At 48.6% G+C, this 23108-nt stretch overlaps 7 protein-coding genes across 7 annotated transcripts; 4 read left to right on the top strand and 3 right to left on the bottom strand.

The window, feature by feature from the left end:
- Positions 1–405: 405 nt before the first annotated feature.
- N7510_007631 (DUF92 domain-containing protein) lies at positions 406–1695 on the top strand (the record flags this gene model as incomplete). The annotated part of the gene is made up of 4 exons (XM_056979556.1): positions 406–591; positions 655–872; positions 951–1311; positions 1369–1695. 4 exons carry the CDS (start codon positions 406–408, stop codon positions 1693–1695), a joined length of 1092 nt encoding a protein of 363 aa, XP_056832599.1.
- A 2025-nt stretch (positions 1696–3720) lies between these two features.
- N7510_007632 (cytochrome P450) lies at positions 3721–5432 on the bottom strand (the record flags this gene model as incomplete). Its single annotated transcript, XM_056979557.1, has 5 exons — positions 3721–3865; positions 3923–4089; positions 4141–4761; positions 4812–5297; positions 5358–5432. Coding segments are annotated over 5 exons (1494 nt in total), but the record flags the coding sequence as incomplete, so codon positions are not given.
- A 6304-nt stretch (positions 5433–11736) lies between these two features.
- Positions 11737–12123, top strand: N7510_007633 (uncharacterized protein; the record flags this gene model as incomplete). Its single annotated transcript, XM_056979558.1, has 1 exon — positions 11737–12123. The coding sequence occupies one exon, from the start codon at positions 11737–11739 to the stop codon at positions 12121–12123; it is 387 nt and encodes a 128-aa protein (XP_056832601.1).
- Positions 12124–12915: 792 nt separating this feature from the next.
- On the bottom strand, positions 12916–13962 carry N7510_007634 (uncharacterized protein; the record flags this gene model as incomplete). The annotated part of the gene is made up of 1 exon (XM_056979559.1): positions 12916–13962. One exon carries the CDS (start codon positions 13960–13962, stop codon positions 12916–12918), a length of 1047 nt encoding a protein of 348 aa, XP_056832602.1.
- A 509-nt stretch (positions 13963–14471) lies between these two features.
- N7510_007635 (uncharacterized protein) lies at positions 14472–15440 on the bottom strand (the record flags this gene model as incomplete). The annotated part of the gene is made up of 1 exon (XM_056979560.1): positions 14472–15440. The coding sequence occupies one exon, from the start codon at positions 15438–15440 to the stop codon at positions 14472–14474; it is 969 nt and encodes a 322-aa protein (XP_056832603.1).
- A 798-nt stretch (positions 15441–16238) lies between these two features.
- N7510_007636 (DUF323 domain protein) lies at positions 16239–18639 on the top strand (the record flags this gene model as incomplete). The annotated part of the gene is made up of 6 exons (XM_056979561.1): positions 16239–16582; positions 16632–16793; positions 16842–17016; positions 17077–17311; positions 17472–17684; positions 17765–18639. The coding sequence occupies 6 exons, from the start codon at positions 16239–16241 to the stop codon at positions 18637–18639; spliced, it is 2004 nt and encodes a 667-aa protein (XP_056832604.1).
- Positions 18640–19271: 632 nt separating this feature from the next.
- N7510_007637 (aldehyde dehydrogenase family protein) lies at positions 19272–20809 on the top strand (the record flags this gene model as incomplete). Its single annotated transcript, XM_056979562.1, has 2 exons — positions 19272–19688; positions 19757–20809. The coding sequence occupies 2 exons, from the start codon at positions 19272–19274 to the stop codon at positions 20807–20809; spliced, it is 1470 nt and encodes a 489-aa protein (XP_056832605.1).
- Between the last annotated feature and the right edge of the window lie 2299 nt (positions 20810–23108).

Below are 23108 nucleotides of genomic sequence, written 5' to 3' on the forward strand. Positions count from 1 at the left end.
GTGTTCTGTCCGAACCATGTATGCTTCTGCTGCGCCGCTTTCTTTTGGGCTAGACATTAGCCATGGTATTCCTGAAATGAGACATCGCGCACCCAAGCAATGGTTTGACCTCACTCCCGAGAAACTGGCAGAGTGGTACATCAAGCTCAGCAGGACGGTGGCATCCACACAATCAACTTGGTGATACCGGAGCACATCGTGCCGCGATTGTACTCTTCATCCTGTCCGCTCGAGCAATGGGCCTTTGCATCTCGACCATCTAGATATTAGTTGTAGTAGAGTTGTCTATACTACACCCAGCCCCACACCCACTACGAACGACCCACCCAAGCTCACTCTTCTGGTCTCTCTCACTTACCTCAACAACCCAGCTTTTGGCTGCTACTTCATCCACACCCACTCATCATGAAGGCCATAATTGCCGTGCCCGCGGTGACAGGCCTGCTCTACCGCGTCTGGGCCCGCAAGTCGCTCACCCCGTTGGGCACCGTCTTCGCGGCGTTTACAGCCACCGCCCACGCCGCACACCCCTGGTTCGCACCATTTGTGCTCATGGCTGTGTTCTACTTCGGAGGAACGAAGGCGACAAAGGTATTTTCGTTTTCCTCCCAGAACATCATGGGTTGTTTGCTGATCCGAGCTCTGATTCGACAGGTGAAACACGACGTCAAAGCGCGACTGACTCTCTCGGCTGCCGGCACGGTGGGTGAGGAGAGCCCTCGCAATCACCTCCAGGTGCTGGCCAACTCGCTCGTCGGGTCGGTGTTGAGTGTGGCGCATACGGTGGTTCTGGCGAAAACGGTCGGCGATGCCGGGGACTGTTTCTCACTCGGCCAGCGCGCGGCGGACGTTTTGATGGTTGGGATCGTCGCGTATGTCCATTTCTTTATTCCCTTTCTCCTCCTCCGCGACTATTTGTATCGCGTGCTCACAGATCGTGACATATGTAGAAACTATGCCGCTGTCGCCGCAGACACCTTCTCCTCCGAACTAGGCATCCTCGCCAAATCCAAGCCCCGCCTCATCACCTCCCTCACGCTCCGACAGGTTCCTCCCGGTACAAATGGCGGTGTTACTGCCATGGGACTCGCAGCTGGTCTGCTAGGTTCGTTTTCGGTTGCTGGCACATCTGCCCTCGTACTTCCCTTCTGTGCCGGAACCACGATCAAAGACCGAGCATTGTGGACTGTGGCGATGACGACGTGTGGGGTGCTGGGCAGTTTGTTGGATAGTGTGCTTGGCGGACTTCTGCAAGCTAGCGTTGTGGATAAGAGAAGTGGGAAGATTGTTGAAGGGATTGGAGGCCGGAAGGTAAGTTCCTTGACCAGTATAGGCATGAAAAATGAATCTAACGATTCATATCTATAGGTCCTCATTCACCCCGCTTCAATAAGACCCTGCGGTCCATTGGACGATGCAGCTTATTTCGGTCAAGCATCAGGCAGCGCACACTTGCGCAACACCGAAACCATTGCAAACGCAGCTACACTACACGGCAGCCACATCACACATACGTCGGCTGGGTCGCAGCCTGGACGGACCCATGAGGAGGTCAAGGAGAGCCGCCGCATTGAGGTCGGCCGGGATTGGCTGGATAATAACGGGGTGAATATGCTTATGGCTGCGACGATGAGTTTCGGGGCCATGGGCGTTGCGCAGTGGGTTTGGGGGGTGGATGTTCGGGAGCTCTTGTAGATCAATATGGATCTTTTGGGTTAAGTCTGCTTTAACCCTTACTATTCTTTGGAATGATCCATTCCATTTGTGTAGCAGTGTATTTTAGCAATCGAGATTTGCATGGGACTGTTTAGAAATAAGCCTAGAACACGGCATGGATCAGATCTGGTCCGCTTGTTTATACGCAATTTCAGTTGGCTGTCTGTTTGTCTGGGCGCCTGCGGTATCCAGCCACCCGTCGTGTCGTTTGTTTAGACTATCAAATCTAAAGCTTTATAAACTCCCATGCACTTGTGAGCCCTTTGGAACACGCCCTGGTGTACGTCTCTGAGTACCACTTTGATATCGCTGAGAGTTCTCTTACCAAGTGCCACCCAGCTGAGTGCGGCCTAAAAAAGACTTAAGGACCACCACAATAGAACGAACAGTCCTGATTTGGCTATATTCAGATGGAATCAGACTCGGTCAGGGATTCGGACAGTCTACTATCTATTACGCAATAGTTTTGGAATTATTGAATTAAGCAATTGAGTATGCCCTGGTTTACACGTCAAAATGAAGCTGTCGTAGGCGCCGCAAGGCTTGAATTGAACTGTTTTCTTTCCACTGTTTGTATGAAACGGCGGCGAATTCGGCAGCAGATACTCCCAAATGTAAAAATAGGAAACCAAAATCAATTCTAGCCCTCATTCTGGCGTTCATGCCGCACAAAAATTGATAGGGTTAGAATCAAAAGCAAAAAAGAATTGACCAGACTGGGGTTCGATCCCAGGACCTTGTCGGTGTTAACGACACGTGATAACCAACTACACCATCCGGCCATCGGAGATAACGACTGGAGAGGACTCCTACATATCAGGGTAGACCGAATCGGTCACATTATTAGGGGTTACGGGTCCATTGTGTAATGGTATCATTTGCTGGGTACCTTGCCAATTTCCTCTGTATCGATCAAAACGTGCCGTACGCCCCGTTGCAGCCAGATGTTACGGAGCAGATTTTAAATTAGACTACGCGATGCTTGCCCCGGGCGGGGTCCAATTGGCATTCTACGGCATTGCTAAATATGGTGATGATATTCCCTAACTATAAGGCCGAAGTTCGGGCACCTTGGGGTTCGAATTGCGGCCCTCAAAAAATATGAGAACCCGGAACCTAATTGAAGAATTTTTACTAAGTGTAAAACCTTCCGGCGCTTCGCCTAACGTGGGAACTAATCAACTTTTACTGCCTTTGTTCGAAACGCAGACCGGCTAATGAGATTTATGCAGTGGTTGAACGGGAGGATTGAACACCCAATAGACAATCGACCGTTTCTGTTCAGTGACCCTTCACCTCGAGGTGGGTTTCAATGGCTCGTCCTTGGCATCCTTTGGGGTGTTGGAGTTCGCAAGGCTTAATAACAAACAGTCTGACACGTTCTTTCTGAAGAAGCTGGATATATATATTCGCATGGACATTCAAGACACTTCACCACGCAATCAGAACTCATGATTTCCCTCGTCCTAGACAACCAATTCGCGTCCAATTCTCCTCCCATGGCCTACATACGCCACAAAAAGCTCAGCTGACACGTAAAAACACGTCCAGCCTGGGTATATCGACGCGTTGAATGTCGAGTAATGCTCTCTCCTAAAAAGGAGGTTCAACTTATGACCCACTCCCGTGCCGCTAGTAATGAGAACGATAAAGGCTAAACTGAACTCGTGAACACTCATGGATAGTTATTGATGAAACCACACTAATGATATGTTATATTTTGGCAGCGCGTCACGTAGGAGATTGATTCAATAGCCTCTCCCGATAAGCAAGAGGCCAGGATCAAACATGCCCAGTTGAGACGGGATATCGCATCCAGCTCTATCAGTTGTGCAGCGCCGTTCTGCCGTACATTCTTCAATCTCACCTCGACTACGTGATTCATCCCCTTGACGACAAGACACCCCCATCCCGTGGTGCTGGTGTTCCTGCAACATCTCCATGGCTTCCACAACGCCGTCCTTATGTGCGCGAGCTCACCGTTCAGAGACAAGGGCCACTAACAGGCGTCAGATGCACCATGAGCGGCGCCTTTTCCCAGACAGTATAGATTTTCTGATTGATCCAATCATGGCACTCTTCTCTCAAGCTGAGATCGAATGAAAAGAGAAGTTTGGCCATGATTAAGCGCATTTCGACATATGCCAAACTACCACCAAATACGTTAGCTCTTGTCTATCTCAACAAGAGAAGTTGATAAACATACTTTCGCCCGATACAATTCCGGGGCCCGAAGGAAAATGGCTGCAAGGCATCTTTTTTATCGTCCTTAAAACGGTCATCATCAAGCCATCTTTCCGGAATGAAGGATTCAGAGTCTTTGAAGTTATCCGATGATCGGAAAACCGCGTATTGATTCATACCCATCACCATCTATAACTATTCGTCAGTATATACCTAGTGAAAAAGATACAAGAGACGTACATTTCCTGGTACAAATGACCCATTGATCGTAGTGCCCTGTGAAGGACTAACTCGAGGGTGTGCATTGGCTCCTGGGGGATAAAGACGGAATGCCTCGTTCAAGAAAGCGAGCATGTAGTCAAGCTGATTAACGCGGCTTATCGTAATTTCCTCTAGAGAATTAAACGACGAACGAATTTCGTTGACGAGTATGGCTAGTACCCGAGGGTTGGTCAGGAGATAAAAAGTTGCTCCAGAAAGTAGCGTGGCTGTTGTTTCACTCCCCGCCACGACTAACACCTCACCATTTCGTATAAGATCAATTTCTTGCAGTTGACCCTTCTCCTGCGCTTGAATGAGATGACTCATGAAGTCAACATAGTTTGGAGAGCGAGACTTGCGTTTGAGAACTTTCATCTTGGTCAAGTCCTTGTTCGCGATGCTTTTCTGTACCAGGTCTTTAGGTATAATATACCGTGACAATCTCCAGATGAGAGGAATCCTCTGCACCGTCCGCACAAAGGAGATGTACTTGATGGTCTGGAAGATCAACTCCACCCATGGATGATATGAAGATTGACTGAGACAGTCAAAGGGCTCAGCGAATGCCAGGTGTCCAATGACATCAAAGGTAGTGTACTGCTGGTAATTTAGATACACTCAGGCCATGTGATCTCATGACAATCACTCACGTTGTACCATTTGACCAAGTCCAGAGGAGTAGACCCTCCGTTACACTCTTCTGACAATCGTTGGATCAAGAGGTCAGTGTAGTGCCTTAAAACCGGCTCTTGGTCCCGCAGGGTTTTCTCGGAAAAGGCATTGGAGAGAAGACGCCTCAGTTGCGAGTGCTTGGCTTTGTCGGCAAAGATGATGGATTGAGCTTGCCCTGGGGTAAAATTCTCGCTGGGGTCTTTGTAATTCTCAGGCTGCCCGATGCGATGTCCATAGATATCTTTCCAGCATTCGGGTGCAGTGTATGAGAGCTCGTCTGGCGCTATACGCACAACCCAGCCATAGTGATCATGCAAACTTTTTGTTTTGTAACTCAGCTCACCACGGAAGCTATGAATTAGCCACCACAGGCGAGAGGCGGCGACATATTTAGGTCCAGGGTACGAGGCGAGTGGATGAAAATATATGTTGTATATACAAAGGCAAATGAAATATGCCAGGGGCTTTTCGGTAGGTTGTTGTCAGGTCTTTCCCCAATGTACAAGGATATTCGAGTGACATACCAATAACAAGATCGCAAATATTGCTCCGGATAAAGATTTTAGGTTTATTATCTCACCTAAAGTCTTGAAAAACATACTAAGCGATTCACACAGTATCCAATAGGCGTTGTACTGAGAGAAACGAAGAAAAGAAATGCAATGAAGGTGGCTACCGGTGGCATTTATTATTGGTGGTTCTAATATTGTGCGTCATGTATAAATCTTGATTCTTAAATGAAAGGATTGCATAAAATAGCCGTAATAACCGACCACCCTTCTGTTTTCGGAAAGATATTCGAAAATCCTTAAAACGCGTTTCATGAGTTTCTGGTAAAATAGAGTATTTTTGGTCAGGTAAAAACATGCGTCTATTCTTAAGAGAGAGAGAGAGATTTGCAACTAAACTGAATATAGGCTAGCGTATTTCAAGATAGGGTTTGGGAAACAATTTGTGAGTGTATGCCGGGGAATCTGTTTTCGAATATAGCAGTATTAGTGCATTCCATAGAGAAGAAATATTGCATCCTTGCATCCCCCTTTATCCTCATCTAGCAGGTCTTAGCTTACTCCATCAATTAGAATTAAACAAGCACAAACTTGCACGCCACCAGATTTTCGGTTATTTGTGAAAAAGTGACAGCATTAGCTCTCTCAAGAAAACTTCATAACATCGTATGGAAGAAAAGCAAAACACGAACCACGAAGATAGATTGAAGATATTAGTGTGTCATCATGACTTTTCTTTTACATGTATTTATTACTTTAGACCGGCTATACACAGAACATCCTGCTTGGTTACGAACCTATCACATAGATACCAAGAGTAAAAGTATTAGATTTCAGAATCAAGTAAAAAGGGTTTCGTAGTCGAAAAGTGGAGGTGAAGCTGAAAATTAAGTTATTATTACATGATGCTCCTTGAAATGATTCTTGACCCAAGAATCTAAGTCATGAGACATGTTCCACTGATAATTCAGAGCCATAGAAACGGGAGGTACCAAGCATCGAAATTGGAGTGCTTGGTGGTGAATTGGCATCGCGAAAACATTCAAGCAGCGCTGGACTTGGTGGGGTTATTTCACGCCGAACAGGCCAGGCGGAGAGATTAGCTCGCGGTGCGAGTCCCTCTTCCTTGCTGCCAACTTTCTGGCAGAACACCTATTTTTTGATGTTAGGAATATTATAATCGAGGTGGTCTGTTTCTTGGAGTGGTTGCTTACCCAGCCGTCTTCGAAGACTCGAGTAAGCACAACATGCTGTCCCTCCCGAAGGCTCACTTGGCTATCGTTCCGAGATTGGAAATCCATATCCACACGGTGAACATTCCTCCTGAATAATTCGACACTTTTCAAGGCCGGAACAGTCGATTGAACACCATTAATTCCGCCGTGTTGATTCCCTGATCTGGTCGAGTTTGTTGAAGCCCTGCTGACCGTGCATGAAGTGACATCCGTCACACTCGAACATTCTGCTCTTTTGCCCCTCCCAGAAGAAACGTCTCTTAACTTGATCCGATGTATTGAAAGTTGTTCCGCTGTCAAAACAACTGGTGAAGGTGATCGGACTTCCCGGTATGGGGAATAAACGGTATGTGTAGAGTGTGTGCTACTGGCGCTCTGAGAGGGACACCGCGAGAAACTGCTATAGGTGGTTGTCGACCCGATTTCGCTGTAATGAGACTCTGATAAATAGGAATGGATGCTCTCATTATCATTGCTTCGTCTGAACTTGTTCGAAATGGTATCATAGAAGGCCATGCCTCTAACCCAGATGGGTGATATTTTCCTTTTCAGAGTTTCGAAGTGAAGATCGACATGACAATGCTGCCCCATAGCACGAGCCCCATTTGCACCAGCAGCGGACAGAGCACTGAAAGAGTATGCAATGGGACCACGTCTGTATCGCTTGACCGTACTGCTAATGCTGTCGAATGATGTAGAGCTTCTCCTCTTAATGCTTGAAAAGGAGTTTTTGAGCCGATCGGCATATGTGGGTGAATGATCGAAATTAGATTTAGACTCATTGTTGAATCTTAGAAGAATTTCTTGTCTTCTTTTCTTCTGTTTGTGTAGCCAAAAAATGATGCTAATTGCCATGAAGAATGTAACTAACATGACACTTGTCGTAGCATAAACAGATGAATGATCTGGTCTCGTTGTTTGAATTGGTACCGGTGGCATGATGGTTGTTCTGAGTGGAGAAGCCGTTTGCTGGCTAGCAGTGGGAATAGAAACTGGGTGAGTGGGCACGTTGATTTGAGTTTCTCGAGTGGGATCAAGAGTCGCCGTCGTATGTTGGTCTGTTGTTTGTGGAAGAGAGACATAGGTGTCGGAATGAATTGGAACTTGAGGTGAATTTGTCACCACAGCTTCTTTGATGTGTGTAGTTGGATACAAAGGACTTGTGTGTGGCAAGTGGAACAATTCAGTCTGTTTGGCGTGTTCCAGTGGGTGGTAGAGGCCATTGTCAAGCTGGCCGGTTTTGGCATTTGCATGGTAGAGACCATCGTTGGGGGGGATTTGTGCATTTATCCCTGCGATTTCCCGATTATCTGGGAACTCTTCTCTTTCAGCTTCAATCATGCTTGCAGCTTCAATCATGCTTGTGAGCTGTAGACACACAGCTGGTGCCTAAGACTTGGATGAAAGATGATAGGATAAAAAAACAAACTCGTCATGAAAGATAAAAACCTACGCTATTCTGACAAGCGCCCAGTCAATACTATTAAATAATAGGTAAGCTTGCTTGTTTACAACTTTAAGAATGCTGATCCGACCTTAACCACAATATTGGCATATGGAGCGCAATTTTCCCGGGAGGAATGCTAGTTTGCTCACACCCAATGGTTAGGGTCTATGTTGTTTGTTTATAGTCAATATATACCCCAAATCTATTCTCTAGGTGGAATCTTGTTTACGAAGTCAGAGCAATAATATTACGCTGAAAACTCATCTACTGACCACTTTCTCATTACTATTCCAAGTGAAAAGTTATAACTGTGTATTCACGTTTTATGAAGAGCCCTAGGCTAAGTTACTGAAAGACAATTCTTATCAGAGTATATAGAATTAGTTAATATCCTCAGATAATAGTTCTTTAGCATGATATTGCGGGGACTTATGCAATCTTCGATTTGCCACCTCTTTTTTAGCGTCTCAGTTTCCAGATCAGATATGGTCTATGTTTTTAAAGTGCCATCAGGGTTTCTTTTCCATTGCCATCTGATAGTAATATTTTAGTCTTCATCAGTTGTAGAAACTTACTTGTTCCTCCACGGCATGTTAACACACTCGAGTTGCCCAGCTAGTCTTAGGCTTATGGGAGTAGCTTCTTGACTTATCAAGCGTTTGTTTATATTATATTCATAGGTTAAAATACAAACATGGCTCTAGCATTAGGCATACATGATTTTTTCCCACTAAATCGATGTGAGCCTTAACTACTCGAATGAAAATCAGGCAATGTCTTATTTCCAAGGAATTAAAGTTTGCCTTCCCGTTTAGGAGAAAGGTTGAAATGAAAACTGTATATTTCATCCAAAGGCAGCCATGTGCGATACAATACGTGTCTCGGATGTACAGGCAATATTGACAACTGCATCCAAACTTCCAATCTTTCGAAAGTTTACTGATGTGACTGTGTTGCTAGGACAAGATGATAGCACCTGTCCTCCCTGTTTTCCCCTTGTAGCCTAGCGCGATTGATTTTCGCATGATCCCTTGAGCTCCCTTGCTAGAGCAATCACCATAAGGGGAAACTGGGTTTGTAACTGGCGCCCACAACACCGGTACATAGCCGAGATGATCTGTGGAATGTTAACGCCACATGGGCTATCAGGTTGATGGCTGTTTCTTCCGACCAATAAGGAAAGCAAACTAAATAATCGTTAGCTCAATGTAGGTTTTAGATTAGATAGCCCTGGAATATGAGCCCAGAGAACAACAACCCTCATATCAACACCCATGTTGATAGAATGGAGGGCTAAAGCAAGAAATATCTCACAATGAAATGGACGAGGGGCAGTCTTTTTTTCCCTCACTAAACATTTCGGAGCACAACCAAAACGTAGAAGCTTTATAAAGTTTGGTGCAATCTACCATTCGCCGATTTGACGTTATACTATAAATTTTGCTGACGTTACTAAATAAATACACAACCATGGGTTTGCCACGAACTAATTCTGGTCGCTCATTTATTTGGTTAGTTGTCTTTTCCAATGAAACCTGAAATTCCTTCTAGGCATGTGTTGAAATATGTGGCGTAGAATTCTACCATTTTCTACACCTAAATGTTTTCAAAATAGCCGAGGGGGAATACCAAGGGGGTTTGATGAAATGCTGGAGTGTCTCTATAATCACGAGCTTTGCTAATAATAGGAATCCGACTAGAAAAAGATTCACGTCTCATCATTCATGACATCCAACTTCACAATAGGGACGCGTATGCTTTTTTTTATTCCTACCTGAGACATTCTCCTCCATCAACAAGATGCGTTCCACAACTGCCAAATTTCTGGACTTAGTTATGGCAACAGCTGCTATCCTCACCTAAGGAAGCATGGTTAGAGGGCCCGAATTGATCAATATCATAAGCAGCGCGTGTCTCAGATCTGAGTTTGTTGCCAGGACAACTACATCATTCCCGGTAGTGATGAACCCGAAATTGAAAGGCGACAATTTCTAGAGCTTTTCGACGATCTACGTGGCAATAGAGTCACTGCCGCTGATACTCTGAACGGGGACGGCGGCGGGCAATCGCAATGTTACAGCTTCAGTACTGTGAGCAAGGGCGTCTCCGTACGCTGCCTCGGAAGTAATAACCAGGTAAGTTATTTATTTAGGGCCTCTGTTAGGTGCAATCCAATGGTAGTCCGAGCCCTAATAGTACACTGCTGTCCACGATCTCAAGGATAAGAAACCCCACTATGGTGACTCGTATAAAGCGTTGGTTTCCCACACGAAGAAGCGACCAGAATCAGCTCAATTGAGAGAAATCATGCGTTATTGGCTTGTAAAGGTCGTGGAAAATGATGATCAATATGCAAAGCGCAAATGTTCTCGTTTCTTTTTCGAGGGCCTTGCACATTTCTTGCACATTTCTTTCGTTTACCTGTATACCTTCCTGTACTGACACTGCCGAGGCCGTCCGTTTGTGATCGGTGTGCCTTGAGGCCTTTTCTGCCTCCGGCCCCTTCTCGACCGCCCATAATCACTTTCATAAAAACTTGGTTACTCTTTCATACACTTCAAGGAGCTCTTGGATTTACTGTTCTGAAGTTTTATTGCAATTTTCCCTAAATGACAATCGCCTCTCGTCCTTTCTAGTTTCCAAACAGCATTAGCTGATCATAATAAATGATGAATCTTTTAAAACTCACAAAAAGGCTAGACGTGACAAAATAGTACTGGGATATCATAAAACCTCATATTGAATTCTTGTTATTGAGATGTTGAATTGTAAAATACCCATTTACCATGGTGTTTTGGGGTGACCCACTCGTGCGTGAATTAGGTCAATGCGTAAGATGTGTAGGAGTCGGACGTAGGGAGGAATGGGTAAGGTGTTGGTCTGTTCACATTCCTAAAATTCCTACGAGATAGATTTAAGCCCTTTAATTATTTTCGATAAGGGTGATTATAAACATTATTATGTGAGGGTACTCTGGTCTTTAAGTGAGGCGTACCTAGAGAAATAAGTATTCATGAGGGTAATCCAAGCGAATTCCTGGTTACTCCTAGCCGGACCCCCTTGTTTTGGCCAAAACTACCAAGAGGAACGTTCCTTGCACGTTAGAATTTCCAATTTATTCTGTATCCACACTCTCAGCTCATGTGGTATGCTATAGAAGGAGCTGAGGTGACTGAATCGGAAGCATCATTCCAAATTCAGCATAATGCCAACGCAGCGCGGAACGAAGAGGTATGTTCCATGTCAAAATAAACCGCTAGAAACTGGAAGCCTTCATGCAATACAACCATAGCTGATAGTTCTCGAATAAGTGTTGCAGAGTAATTTTTCTATTCTGGATCTCCAAATATGTCGTGGCTTGACATGCCGACCGGCCTGTATTGCCGACCATCCAGCTATGCCAATGCCCTAATCATCTAATCTAAACACCTGCTGCCCATGGCAACCTAATTACTGGGATTTGGCGCATATGAAAAGCCAGAGGCTACTGAACTAACATTTCCCATTCTGGTAGGGTGTATTGAGCCCCAACGGCCCGCAAAAAGGTATATAAGTGAGTATAACCCCTATTCAAACTCTGTCCTAAAAAACAAACCATCCAAACCATCCAAACAAGAAATTCTCTTCTCTTATCCTTGAAAGTGAATCACCAAAGAAAATACAATCAAAGTGAAATCACAATCCAAACCATCTGGTCTACCACCGATTCAAAATGAAGCTCTCGATCTCCGCTGTCCTTGTCTCTTTCTTCTTGTCTTCCACGGTCTCCGCTGCCCCCGTCGAATACGCAAATACTGTGACTATTCAGCTTGCCAACTCCAAGCCTGGTACCAATGCCGATATCTGCTTTCCCGCTGATGGCGTCAAGCGTCCTATCGAAGCCCTATGGGGTCACACGGAAGTCGCCCAGAACGGCCGTGTCTTTGCGACGAGCGCCCAGCTCATAAGTTATCGGCCGAATACCGTCTGCACCATCTTCAACGAAAAGGGCCAATCTTGGACGCTAAACGCAAGACACGATTGGAAACAGCTGGGCTGGACCTCGGTGGATTTGTGCTCCGCGTTCTTAGCATGCGAGGATACCCATGTTTGGTTATAATGGGCTTGTTGACGATTTTTCGAAAATTCCCTATGTTCACATTCCAAGGCGTGGCTGCCATTTGTCAATCTGCCGCCGTTAATATATAATAAGAACTTTTTAATTGATTTTAACATCTCAATACTGAACCATTGTCTTTTTGGGACCGTCACAAGGTATCTATGGGAAAATTACGCGATCCAAAGTCTTTTCATCAGCCTAAACGGCAAAGGCAAACATAATCTTTGAATTTTCATTCTTTTATTTTTATCTACCTCATGCTTTTACCCATTGCGCTCAATCAAGGGCCTGGTCAACGAACAGCAAAAGTGGACGAATAAGATCCATTTCAGTCAAAGGTCAATGCTGCGGGGTCAATCTACAACTAATAGAGTCAAGTTGCATTCCCTCCTTAGGATAAAGTGGAATAAGGGATAATACCTCTTCATTGAAATCAGCGATAATGGCCATGTAGATGGGACGCAAGATCAGGAATTTAGGGTAGAAGAAACGACGGACTGTGACATGCTCATATAATTTCTACTGTTCTTAATAATGTGAATTCATTTGCGCGTTGAATTGAGGAGTGATAGCAACCTTGGAAATCGATATATATTTCAAGATCAAGAGCTGCCCTTGTCCAGTGGAATGCAAGTGATAAACATCTGCTTAATGGAATCATAGTGAGAAAACAACTCTCGCTTACAAGACTGTACATAGGAAACAAGAAACACCCCACTTCCCAACTTCTCCATGTCACATAACCCCGTTGTCGATCAGTCTCCTTAAACCTTCCTCCACCACTCAGTCCATCTACATAGAAGATGTTTCCTCAGGGAGCATCTTGAACAGGCTCATTGATCGTGGACGCGGCATTTGTAAATCTGGGTGACATCGAACCGTAAACCGACTTTGCTTGAGTCGAGGTCCACCAGTCTGGATCCAGTCCAGACCATCAGAAGACGAGCTTGCGATTTCGTCGCTTGCTTTTGACTCGCGAGTGCGAGGAAGATCTTCAGTGTCGGGAACCATCCACACAACTGTTTTGACCGGGCGTTCTTCCTTTTTCACTGATGGGTGCCAGGTCTCTCTCTCTGGCAGGGGTTTAGACCGAATAACCAAGTCAAAGGGAGCGGTATCCCGCTTGCGTTTTCCCGGTGCGGATGACCTGTAGCGAGTGTGTTGTCCCTTTGTTTCCCCCCTCTCCTGTCCATTTTCCTTTGCGTCTGCTGGTAACTGGAGGCGAGCACGTTTCTTGCGAGCTATTGCAGAACGACATTCCTTCAACCAGTATTCTACATCAGGACAATCTTCAATCTCGAGACCAGCAGGGCAACAAGTCCGAGTAGCCACAAATTCTTGGTAGGCATGGGTGAAGCTCTTGCGCAAGAACTGAATGCGGCCCAGGTAGTAGTGGCATCTTGCAATGGACCCGTTGCCGACCTCCAGTTCCTGAGCCCTTTTGAGAGTGTTTCGCGCTTCGATCAGCGCGCAGTCGTAGTCCTTTGCCTTGATAATGCAGAAGATCGAGGAAAGGGCTAGTGAGATACGAAGTTCATGCATTCTTTTAATAAGACGGTCAGAGTCAGGGATGGTAGGTGTCTTTGGTGGCAGGATCATGTTCATGACATCCACTTTGCTTTGGAATCCCTCGTGAATCTTCTGTTTGAATTCTCGCTCTTTGTGCAGGGGTACAGGTGTCGAATCCCAGTGTTCGGGGTCCCAAAGCGAAGGGATTTCATCGTACTGCGGACTCTCGGCACCAGTCTCTGGCAGTTGGTTATCAGCGGGATCTGGTTCGAGGGTGTCGTCGTTATCCTGCCATTTTGGCTGAGAAGGAGAGTAAATACCCCGTCGCATTGGGGTCAAGGTGAGTGGTTGGTTCGATGGGTAATGATGGAATATTGTGGTGATGGTGAGAGAGAGAGAGTGCACGAGAGAAGATGTGATTAGGGAAAAGTTGGATATAAACAAGAAGTGGACGTTTGCCCTATCCTTTCAATTAGGAGGCATCTATATCGTCAGCAGTATAGCACGCGCCTGTTGGTGGGTTTCTCCATCTATTCAATAGACAAAGAGAATGTCATGTCATTGTTCCACGGTTTTTCTTTTTCTCCTATTCGTTTCTTTTTCTCTTCCTTGTACCGGCCAGATGGGAAATCCCACCAGGGTCTTTCTACGGCAGTTAGAAATAAAACCAGGGGTATGAAAGGGTATTAGATTGTCTGTCTATTCTACCTCAGCAACAAACAAAGGAAAAGATTGCAATCTATCTTTCACTGGTAATACACGAGCGGACTAGAATCAAGAACGAACAACTGGATCTCCTGCAAAGACGTTAGAAAATCGAACTTGCCGTCAAGCTCCCACTATTTCTCTTCATCAGATACGGACAAAACTGTAGTAGAATCAGCAAAAATCATTTCATCGATCGATCGAACCGAAGAGCACGCTGGTTCTCGCACATTGAAAACGGTTGTTTCCATGGTGTGGTCAAGCGAGGTCCGCCAGAAGAGGTCAGAGGAAACTAGACAGAGTGAGCTTCTGCTGTCAGCCGATCCAAGCAGGGGACGAATAGATGCCTTGGAAGAGACACTGTGTCCATCCACGGCCTCTTCGCGAGTAAAATCTTCGATCGCTTTCCGCTGGTAGTGGCGAGTCTTGGTGTGATACCCAGGCGTGCACAGCGCGCGGGCGAGCGACCAGTAAGCCTCGGTGAATGCTTTCAGGGTCAGTAGATTCCGTCCACGGATGTAATGCGCCATGCCGGTGAAGTCGCGGGTGTGTGAGCTGTCGAAGAGGTAGTGGCGCGAGAGCATCTGGAGGGCAAAGTCCACGCGCTTGTTGGATTCTTCGTATCGTCCCACAGAGTGTAGGAGTGCGGCCACGAAGATGCGGCAGCGGATCTCTTCGACTGGGGGGAGGAATGGATCGGTGCATATTGCACGGGAGACAATGTCCATCGCGAATTCGGGGTATCCATCATGCCATTGTCGTTCTGCTTCTGCGAGGGGTCCTGACTCGTTGTCGGAGGAGAGCCAGATGTCAGCGATCCAGGTGCCTGCGCTTGCTTTAATACTGGTCTGAATCTCAAGTGGCTTTTCATCCATGTCTGGCGTTGGAGGGGTAAACACGTGGGTCCGAGATTGCAGATGTGCCACCAGGAGATCGTATTCTGCCAGTTGGGCCTTGAGCGAGGTGACCGTCTCGACGGCTTCGAAGAGATCATGTTGCAGTGTCGCTCTCTCATTCGAGAGGCATTTGATCACCGACAGGAGTCGGGCGACATCGGAGTCCTTCTTGCTTCCGCGCATGCAGCGGATAAGATTCGACAACATACTGTGATCCGATCATCGATGAAGCAGCGGACTAAGGGCTATTTATGCCTTTGGGCGCAACTCCGATGCAAGACATGGTTGCCAGCCGAGGGCGACCGCTCAAAGAAATGCCACATCCACAGACAGACAAGGTCTTGGTCCGGGTTCCTCATCGACGCACTCTCGAACACACTGCCGCGATCGTCATGGATCGTTCGATTGTGGGGCACTGGAGGAACAAAACCGCGCATCCCACCAAACACGACAAACTCCATCAAACACGGCAAACTGCGCTATGACCGCCATCTGGGGCTCCATCCGGCCCGGGATCTCCACATCTTCATTGTCTGGCCGCGTAGAACGCCAGCACGAGTGGGAACCGCGCGACGTCAGACGGCATGCACGGGATGGCCGGCCTTGCGCAGTCCAATCTGATCGAAGTAAACCCGCGCCGGCCTTGCTCTAGACTTGCGGGGCTCAATCCGGTTGCAAACGTTGCAAACGTGGCAAACAGGATGACGGAGGGGTGATCTCGCGCGACAGAAGGTGTTGGGAGGGCGTGCAGGTATAATAAACTTGATTGCCCTGGATTTCGGGCCCTCACGTCAACGCTCGTGTAGTCTCTGCTGTGGTTTCACTGGTTCCCTGGCTTCCTGGCTCCCTGGCTCCTACCCCAATTGCTCATTATTCTAGACCAGTCGACAGAGACTGGGTCTTTCTGCACAACATAATACCCCCTTGCTGTCTACCAATTGTTTTTGGTTTCGTCTGGTCGGTCTTCTCTTTCTACTTGCTCGCATTACATTTCTTGCAATCAAGATGTCACCATCGGCCGTTTGCACCGGCCATGACGCTGTCGAGATCGTGGACATCCACCAGAGCGACATGGACTTCTCGCTCGTGGACGAGATTCTCAATCGAATCGATCCTCCCGCGGGGACTCCGCGCTCGTTTCCCACGCTGCTGCTGTACGATGCCAAGGGGCTCAAGCTGTTCGAGAAGATCACGTACCTGGACGAATACTACCTGACCAACACGGAGATCGAGGTGTTAACTGCCAACGCGAAGCGCATCGTCGAACGGATTCCGGAGAATGCCCAGGTGGTGGAGCTTGGTAGTGGGTCTGTTGTTCTTGCACTCTGCATCCGCAGTTTGGATTATGCGTCGTAGAGCGTTGATGCCGTCGCGGACTTTCTAACACGTTTTCTCTAGAAACCTGCGCAAGATCTCGATCTTGCTCCGGGAGTGCGAGCGCACGAAGAAGTCGGTGGACTACTACGCGTTGGATCTCTCTCTGGATGAACTGAAGCGGACCTTTTCCGAGATCAATCCAGAGGGGTTCGCGTATGTGGGACTACATGGTCTTCATGGCACGTACGACGATGGCCTCGTCTGGCTGAGGAATGCGGAGAATCGGACGAGGCCGACCGTGGTCATGTCCATTGGGTCCTCCATCGGCAACTTCAGCCGCTCCACTGCCGCGGAATTCCTCGCTGGCTTTGCGAAATCATTGAGTCCCTCGGACTTGATGATCATCGGATTGGACGCATGCCAAGACCCGGAGCGGGTGTTTAAGGCGTACAATGACTCCGAGGGCGTTACCCATGCCTTCTATGAGAATGGGTTGGTCCACGCGAACCGCGTTCTGGGGTTCGAGGCGTTCAAGGCCGACGAGTGGGAGATTGTCACTGCGTACGATGTGCCTGGCGGCCGACACCACGCATACTACTCGCCCAAGGTGGACGTAGTGATCAATGACCGGGCCATTAGTAAAGGCGAGAAGCTGCACTTTGAAGAGTCCGTCAAGTACAATCGCAGGGAACGGGATACTTTGTGGCGGGAGGCTGCGTTGATTTCTCAGGCCGAGTTTGGCAATGACGCCGACACTTACCGTACGTGTTTACGTCACCGTCTCTACCTTCTCCGGATGTTCCTATCACATACACTCACTCACTGCCTCACTCTTTTTTTTCTGTCTCCCTCTCCCTCTCTCTCTCCCTCTCCCTCCTCTCCCTCCTCTCCCTCCCACTATGCTCACCGCGTCCCTGCTAGATCTCCATCTGCTGTCGCCCTCCGGCCATCCTCTTCCCACCGACCCTGCCCAATATGCCGCCCATTCCGTCCCGAAGGCCACGGACTTCCAGGCTCTCTGGACCACCTGGGATATCGTCACCAAGACCATGATTCCTCGTGAGGAGCTTTGGTCCAAGCCTATCAAGCTCCGCAACTCACTGATTTTCTATCTGGGCCATATTCCGACCTTTTGTGGTTTGTCCTGACAATTGATGATCCCCGCATCTCCACACTAACCACACTAGATATTCACCTCACGCGAGTGTTGGGAGACAAGCCGACGGAACCCAGCTCGTATCGCCGGATTTTTGAACGTGGCATTGACCCCGATGTGGATGACCCCAACCAGTGTCATGCCCACAGTGAGACGCCAGACGAGTGGCCGCCGCTAGACGAGATCTTAGACTACCAGGAACGCGTCCGCAGCCGCGTCCGGAGACTGATCAATCGGGGACCCATCACAGACCGGGCTCTTGCCGAAGCGCTCTGGATTAGTCTCGAGCATGAAGCGATGCACCTAGAGACCTTCCTGTACATGCTACTCCAGAGCGACAAAGTGCTGCCTCCGGTGGGTGTGGAACGGCCTGACTTCGCGCACCTAGCCCAGCAAGCAAAGACCAACGCAAAACCCAATGGGTGGTTCACTATTCCGGAGCAACAACTGGCTATTGGCCTGGACGACTCGAACGAGAACGTACTGCCCCGGAGCTCTTTCGGCTGGGATAATGAAAAGCCCCAGAGGACAGTGGCGGTGCACTCTTTCGAGGCTCAAGCCCGTCCGGTCACCAACGGCGAATATGCAAAGTACTTGCAGACTAGCCAGATTCAAACACGGCCAGCCTCCTGGACTCAAATTTCTCAGAATGGTGGCCTCTCACAGAACGGCAACGGTTCAGCCACGGACGAATTTTTGGATAAATATGCCATTCGGACCGTGTTTGGGCCCGTCCCTCTGAAGCTTGCCGAGGATTGGCCGTTGATGGCTTCCTATGATGAGCTGGCCGGCTATGCCGAATGGACCAAGTGTCGCATCCCTACCCTTGACGAGGTCAAGAGTATCTATCAGTACTCTGCCCGGCTTAATGGCAGAGATTCTTGTCCCACAAGGTTGGTCCAGTGCACTTCTATTTCGGACGAGAGAGAATAACTAATCGTATCCGCAGCAACGGAATCAATGGGTCGTCGACAAACGGTCACAAACCACCATCTCAGAGTGGTCTGCCCGTATTCTTGAACCTCAACGACTGCAACGTTGGGTTCCGCCACTGGCACCCGACCCCAGTTACCGCACAGGGCGATCGACTCGCCGGCCAGGGTGAATTAGGCGGCGTCTGGGAATGGACGAGTTCGCCGTTGACGCCGCATGAAGGATTCAAGCCCATGGAGATCTACCCGGGTTATTCTTGTAAGTGATCTCTCGATCCCTAGAGTTTCAACTGCTTGCTCACTGTTTTTTCTTTTTGCAGCGGATTTCTTTGACGGAAAGCATTATGTCGTCCTTGGCGGGTCTTGGGCCACATATCCGCGGATTGCAGGCCGGACGACCTTTGTCAATTGGTATCAGCACAACTACTTGTATGCCTGGGCTGGCGCACGGCTGGTGAGAGACCTATGAAGGGTTCTTCCCCCTAAGGGAGAATAACTAGGAAACGAACAAGTAAACGATGTCATTTTGGTGCGATAAGATAGAACCCGATAAACAGATAAGAGAGGCGGCGTAGTTGCCCCTCACCGTGTCTCTTCTCCAACACTCCCTAGGTTCAACACCACCATCCCACCATGTCTCTCGAAACCATCACGACCATCTCCCCCGCCACAAATGCCCCAATCCTCACTCGCACGGGCATCTCGTCGGACGACTTGACTCGCATCCCCGAGACCGCTCAGGCCGCCTTCCGATCGTTCTCGCAGTCCACCACCCTGGAACAGAGGCAGCAGATCGTGTCGCGCGCATTGGCGATCCTAGAGAAGAAGAAGGATGAGCTCGCTCGCGAAGTCACCGAGCAAATGGGCCGGCCTATCGCATATACCGGCGTGGAAATCGCAACGGCCATCAAGCGCAGCCACTACCTGAACCGCATTAGTTCGTCGGTGCTCGGTGAGGAAGGCGTTGTCCCTGGCGAGGAAGAAAAGGGGTTTCGACGGTATATCAAACGCCAGCCGGTGGGTGTGGCGCTGATTATCTTTGCGTGGAACGTGAGTTTTTTTTTTGGGTTTCTATCACTTCAAGACCCCAACTAAGGCGGATGGGCCTTCATTTTTAGTACCCCTACCTCATTCTGGTCAACAGCTTGATCCCTGCGATCCTGGCAGGAAACGCGGTCATTCTGAAACCCTCGCCCCAGACCCCGACCATCGTTGAGCAGGTCGCCTCCGCCTTCTACGAGGCCGGTCTTCCCAAGGATGTGATCCAGTACTTCCACTGCGGGTCCCTGACCCTACTTGAGACACTCGTCCGCTCTCCGCTAGTGAACCACATCTGCTTCACCGGCTCGGTGGCCGGTGGTCTGGCAGTGCAAAAAGCAGCCGCCGACCGGATTGTGAACGTGGGTCTTGAGCTGGGCGGCAAGGACCCAGCGTACGTGCGGGACGATGTGGACGTGGCCTGGGCAGCGGAGGAGATTGTCGACGGCGCGATCTTTAACAGCGGACAGAGCTGCTGCGCACTCGAGCGCGTGTACGTTCACGAGAAGGTCTACGATGGCTTCGTGGCGGAGGTCAAGAACGTGCTGAGCAAGTATCGCGTTGGCGAACCCTCTGATCCCAAGACTCAGATTGGACCTGTTATCTCCAAACGCGCCAGGGAGATGATCCTGGCACACATTGAGGATGCAGTCAAGAAGGGCGCAAAGGATGAGACGCCTGCTAACGAGACATTTGAGAACTTCCCGCCCAATGGAAACTATGTCAAGCCCACTCTGCTCACAGGTGTGAACCACGACATGCTCGTTATGACGGAGGAGACATTTGGCCCGGTCATTCCTGTCATGAAGGTATCGGGTGATGACGAGGCTATTCGGCTGATGAATGACAGCGAGTTCGGTCTGACAGCTAGTCTTTGGACGAAGGATGTTGCTACGGCGGAGAAGCTGATCGAGCGGGTCGAGGCGGGCACTGTGTTTGTCAACCGCGCTGATTATCCTGCTCCGGTGAGTTTCAGGCATCCTGCAAGCATGAATTATTCTAACATCTTTATTCGACAGGACCTGGCTTGGACCGGCTGGAAGAACTCAGGCCGAGGTGTAACTCTCAGCCGATTTGGGTTCGAGCAGTTTGTGAAGCTGAAGAGCCACCATATTAAGAATTACCCGAAATAGATATGGGCGTGTGATTTTGTTTTTGAGATACTCAATCTATGTAGAGCCAAGTGAGGGATTTGTCTAGGCTCAATATATATCAAACCATCAAATCACGATATCCTTTCCAAGTATATATCTGCTCGTCCACTCAGGATATTTGGTCTGTCTCGGATCTAAGAACCTGAATTCCTCGACAAAACAACGCTAAACAACAAGAAAATACACGAATTCCCTTCTTATCTTCTAATTCCAAACCACCCAGTCACTTAGGAAACACCATAAGTGTAGACAGTGTCAACCAGCTGATCTTTAGTTCAATGAGTGGAATGGATCTTAGCGGCCCGCCAAGGCCGGCCCGTGGAAGTTTCGATGAGCATCAAGAATGCAAGCCACAAGCCAAGTCAAGCACCTTTTATTACGGTTGTGTTACTTAATAATACACGATATGCGCTAATCTCAGGCCTTGCGTTGCGAGGACTCCACCGCATGCCGGTCGTCCACTCACGAGTACCTCGAGAGAACAGAGGCTTGGTGACAGGTCCCGAGATCGGACGAGAAGGGTATCGCCTAATGTTCAAAACCTGTAAATGGTCTGGTTTCTACTGTGGATCGAGCTTTCGATTGGCTCTAGGTTGACAAATCTTCTTCCTTTGTGAAGTACTAGCTAGATGCCCGGAGCTTAGTTAGGGCACGGTTCCATTTACCTACTAAAGATATAATAATAGCATCACTTGAGAAAGAGAAACAGAATAATAGTCCCAACACACAAAAACCCACCTGCCCTTTATGTATGTATCCCCTTTGTCTGGAATGCGTACTAGAGACACTGGCTGTACCTGCAGCCGAGCAGGGCAGGAGGGCGCCAAGGACCTCGGAGCATTACTCCGACGCAAGGGATGAACAACCAAAATAACAACCAACGAAAATCCACTCCGAGATACTGGCGCAAGGGCTTTCTCTGCTTTCCTGTTGTCTCGTATTTTCAGTTATATTAAGGTGGCGTTTTGCCGGGCCAGAGCTGGGTTGCACAACAGGAGAACCAAAAAGCGATGAAATGGAGCTTAGCCGCATCCTCGGCTGGACTGGACTGGGTCTAGATTGGGCATTAAGAATTGGACGGGGGGGTGTTCATGCCATGTGTCGAGGAATTTGAGTACATTTCCTTCTTGCGAGTACATATGTAGCAACCTTGGAAGCCTTAGTGTTTGTTTTCATGCGTGTCCAGTGCATCGTGACCCCCCCAAAACAGTAGATAAACTGTACAGCTCATTCCAGAATGAGTATTACATACTGTGTTGTAGCCTATCCAAGATCACCCCTGCCAGTGACGAAGCCATGATCGATCCATGCAGGGTGCAGGCCCGGTGATGGGGATCGACCGCGCGTTCATTATCGAGATTACAGAAATGCGCCAGCCGAAATACGAAGACAAACCCCGGTCAAGACAAAGAACGGAAGAACCGGCACACAAGCCACCTGAATTTAAATGTAAGAACAGGAGGAAATAGTCACGGTCAGGCACCGCGCCAGGCCCTCGCGGTATGTTCATGTGCATACCCGATCCAGCATCCGGGCGTGTTTTCAGTCTGCACTGGGGAAACACTAGACCAAAACCTTAAAAGCGCGCCGAGTTCCGAGTCTGAACTGCTCAAGGGACGGCGAAGAATGCGCGATGGGGATCTTTCAGCAGCACGCGAGGCCGAAATTTCGCGTTTCCCCTGTTTGCCCCTTCGGTGCAAAGGTTGTTGTCCGCTCTCCACTTTCTTTCTCCACTGATGTCCTTTGAGTGCAGTGGCCATTTTCCTTCCCTGCAGGGCGCAGGCCTATGACGACTTGCTCGCCACCTGCTGCCAGTAACAATGGGCGGCGTATTGTGCCGGACTTTCTGCAGATGATGCTGTACATGAAAGGGAAACCAAAAAAAAAAGAAACTTTTGGGCTGCCAGGGGAACAAGCGTGGCCAGGGCAGCGAACGAGACACTGGAATGTGTCACACACTAGTCCCCAGGAAAGGGAGAACAGCGGCTAGGACTTGCTTTGATCTTGCCGAGCCTGTCATCGTTCCATGCCACAGGATGGGCAATCCCGTTGATCGGAGGATCCATCCGTCCCTGACAAGGCCGGGATCAGCATGGATTTGCATACTGCAGATGGAGCGGCTGCCCCGTATGTAACTTACTTCGTACGCTTATTATATGTACCCCGGCCTGCATCTTCTTTTGATTTCTCACCGACGTATCAATGTCATAGCGCATCTGCAGAGTTTCCTTTCGTTCCGTTTCTTTTTTAGGCGTTATCGTCCCCAGTCCCTCGTTTA

Source organism: Penicillium lagena, assembly GCF_028827675.1.
Source record: "Penicillium lagena strain IBT 129212 chromosome Unknown utg000005l_segment0_segment0, whole genome shotgun sequence".
Classification (NCBI taxonomy): domain Eukaryota; kingdom Fungi; phylum Ascomycota; class Eurotiomycetes; order Eurotiales; family Aspergillaceae; genus Penicillium; species Penicillium lagena.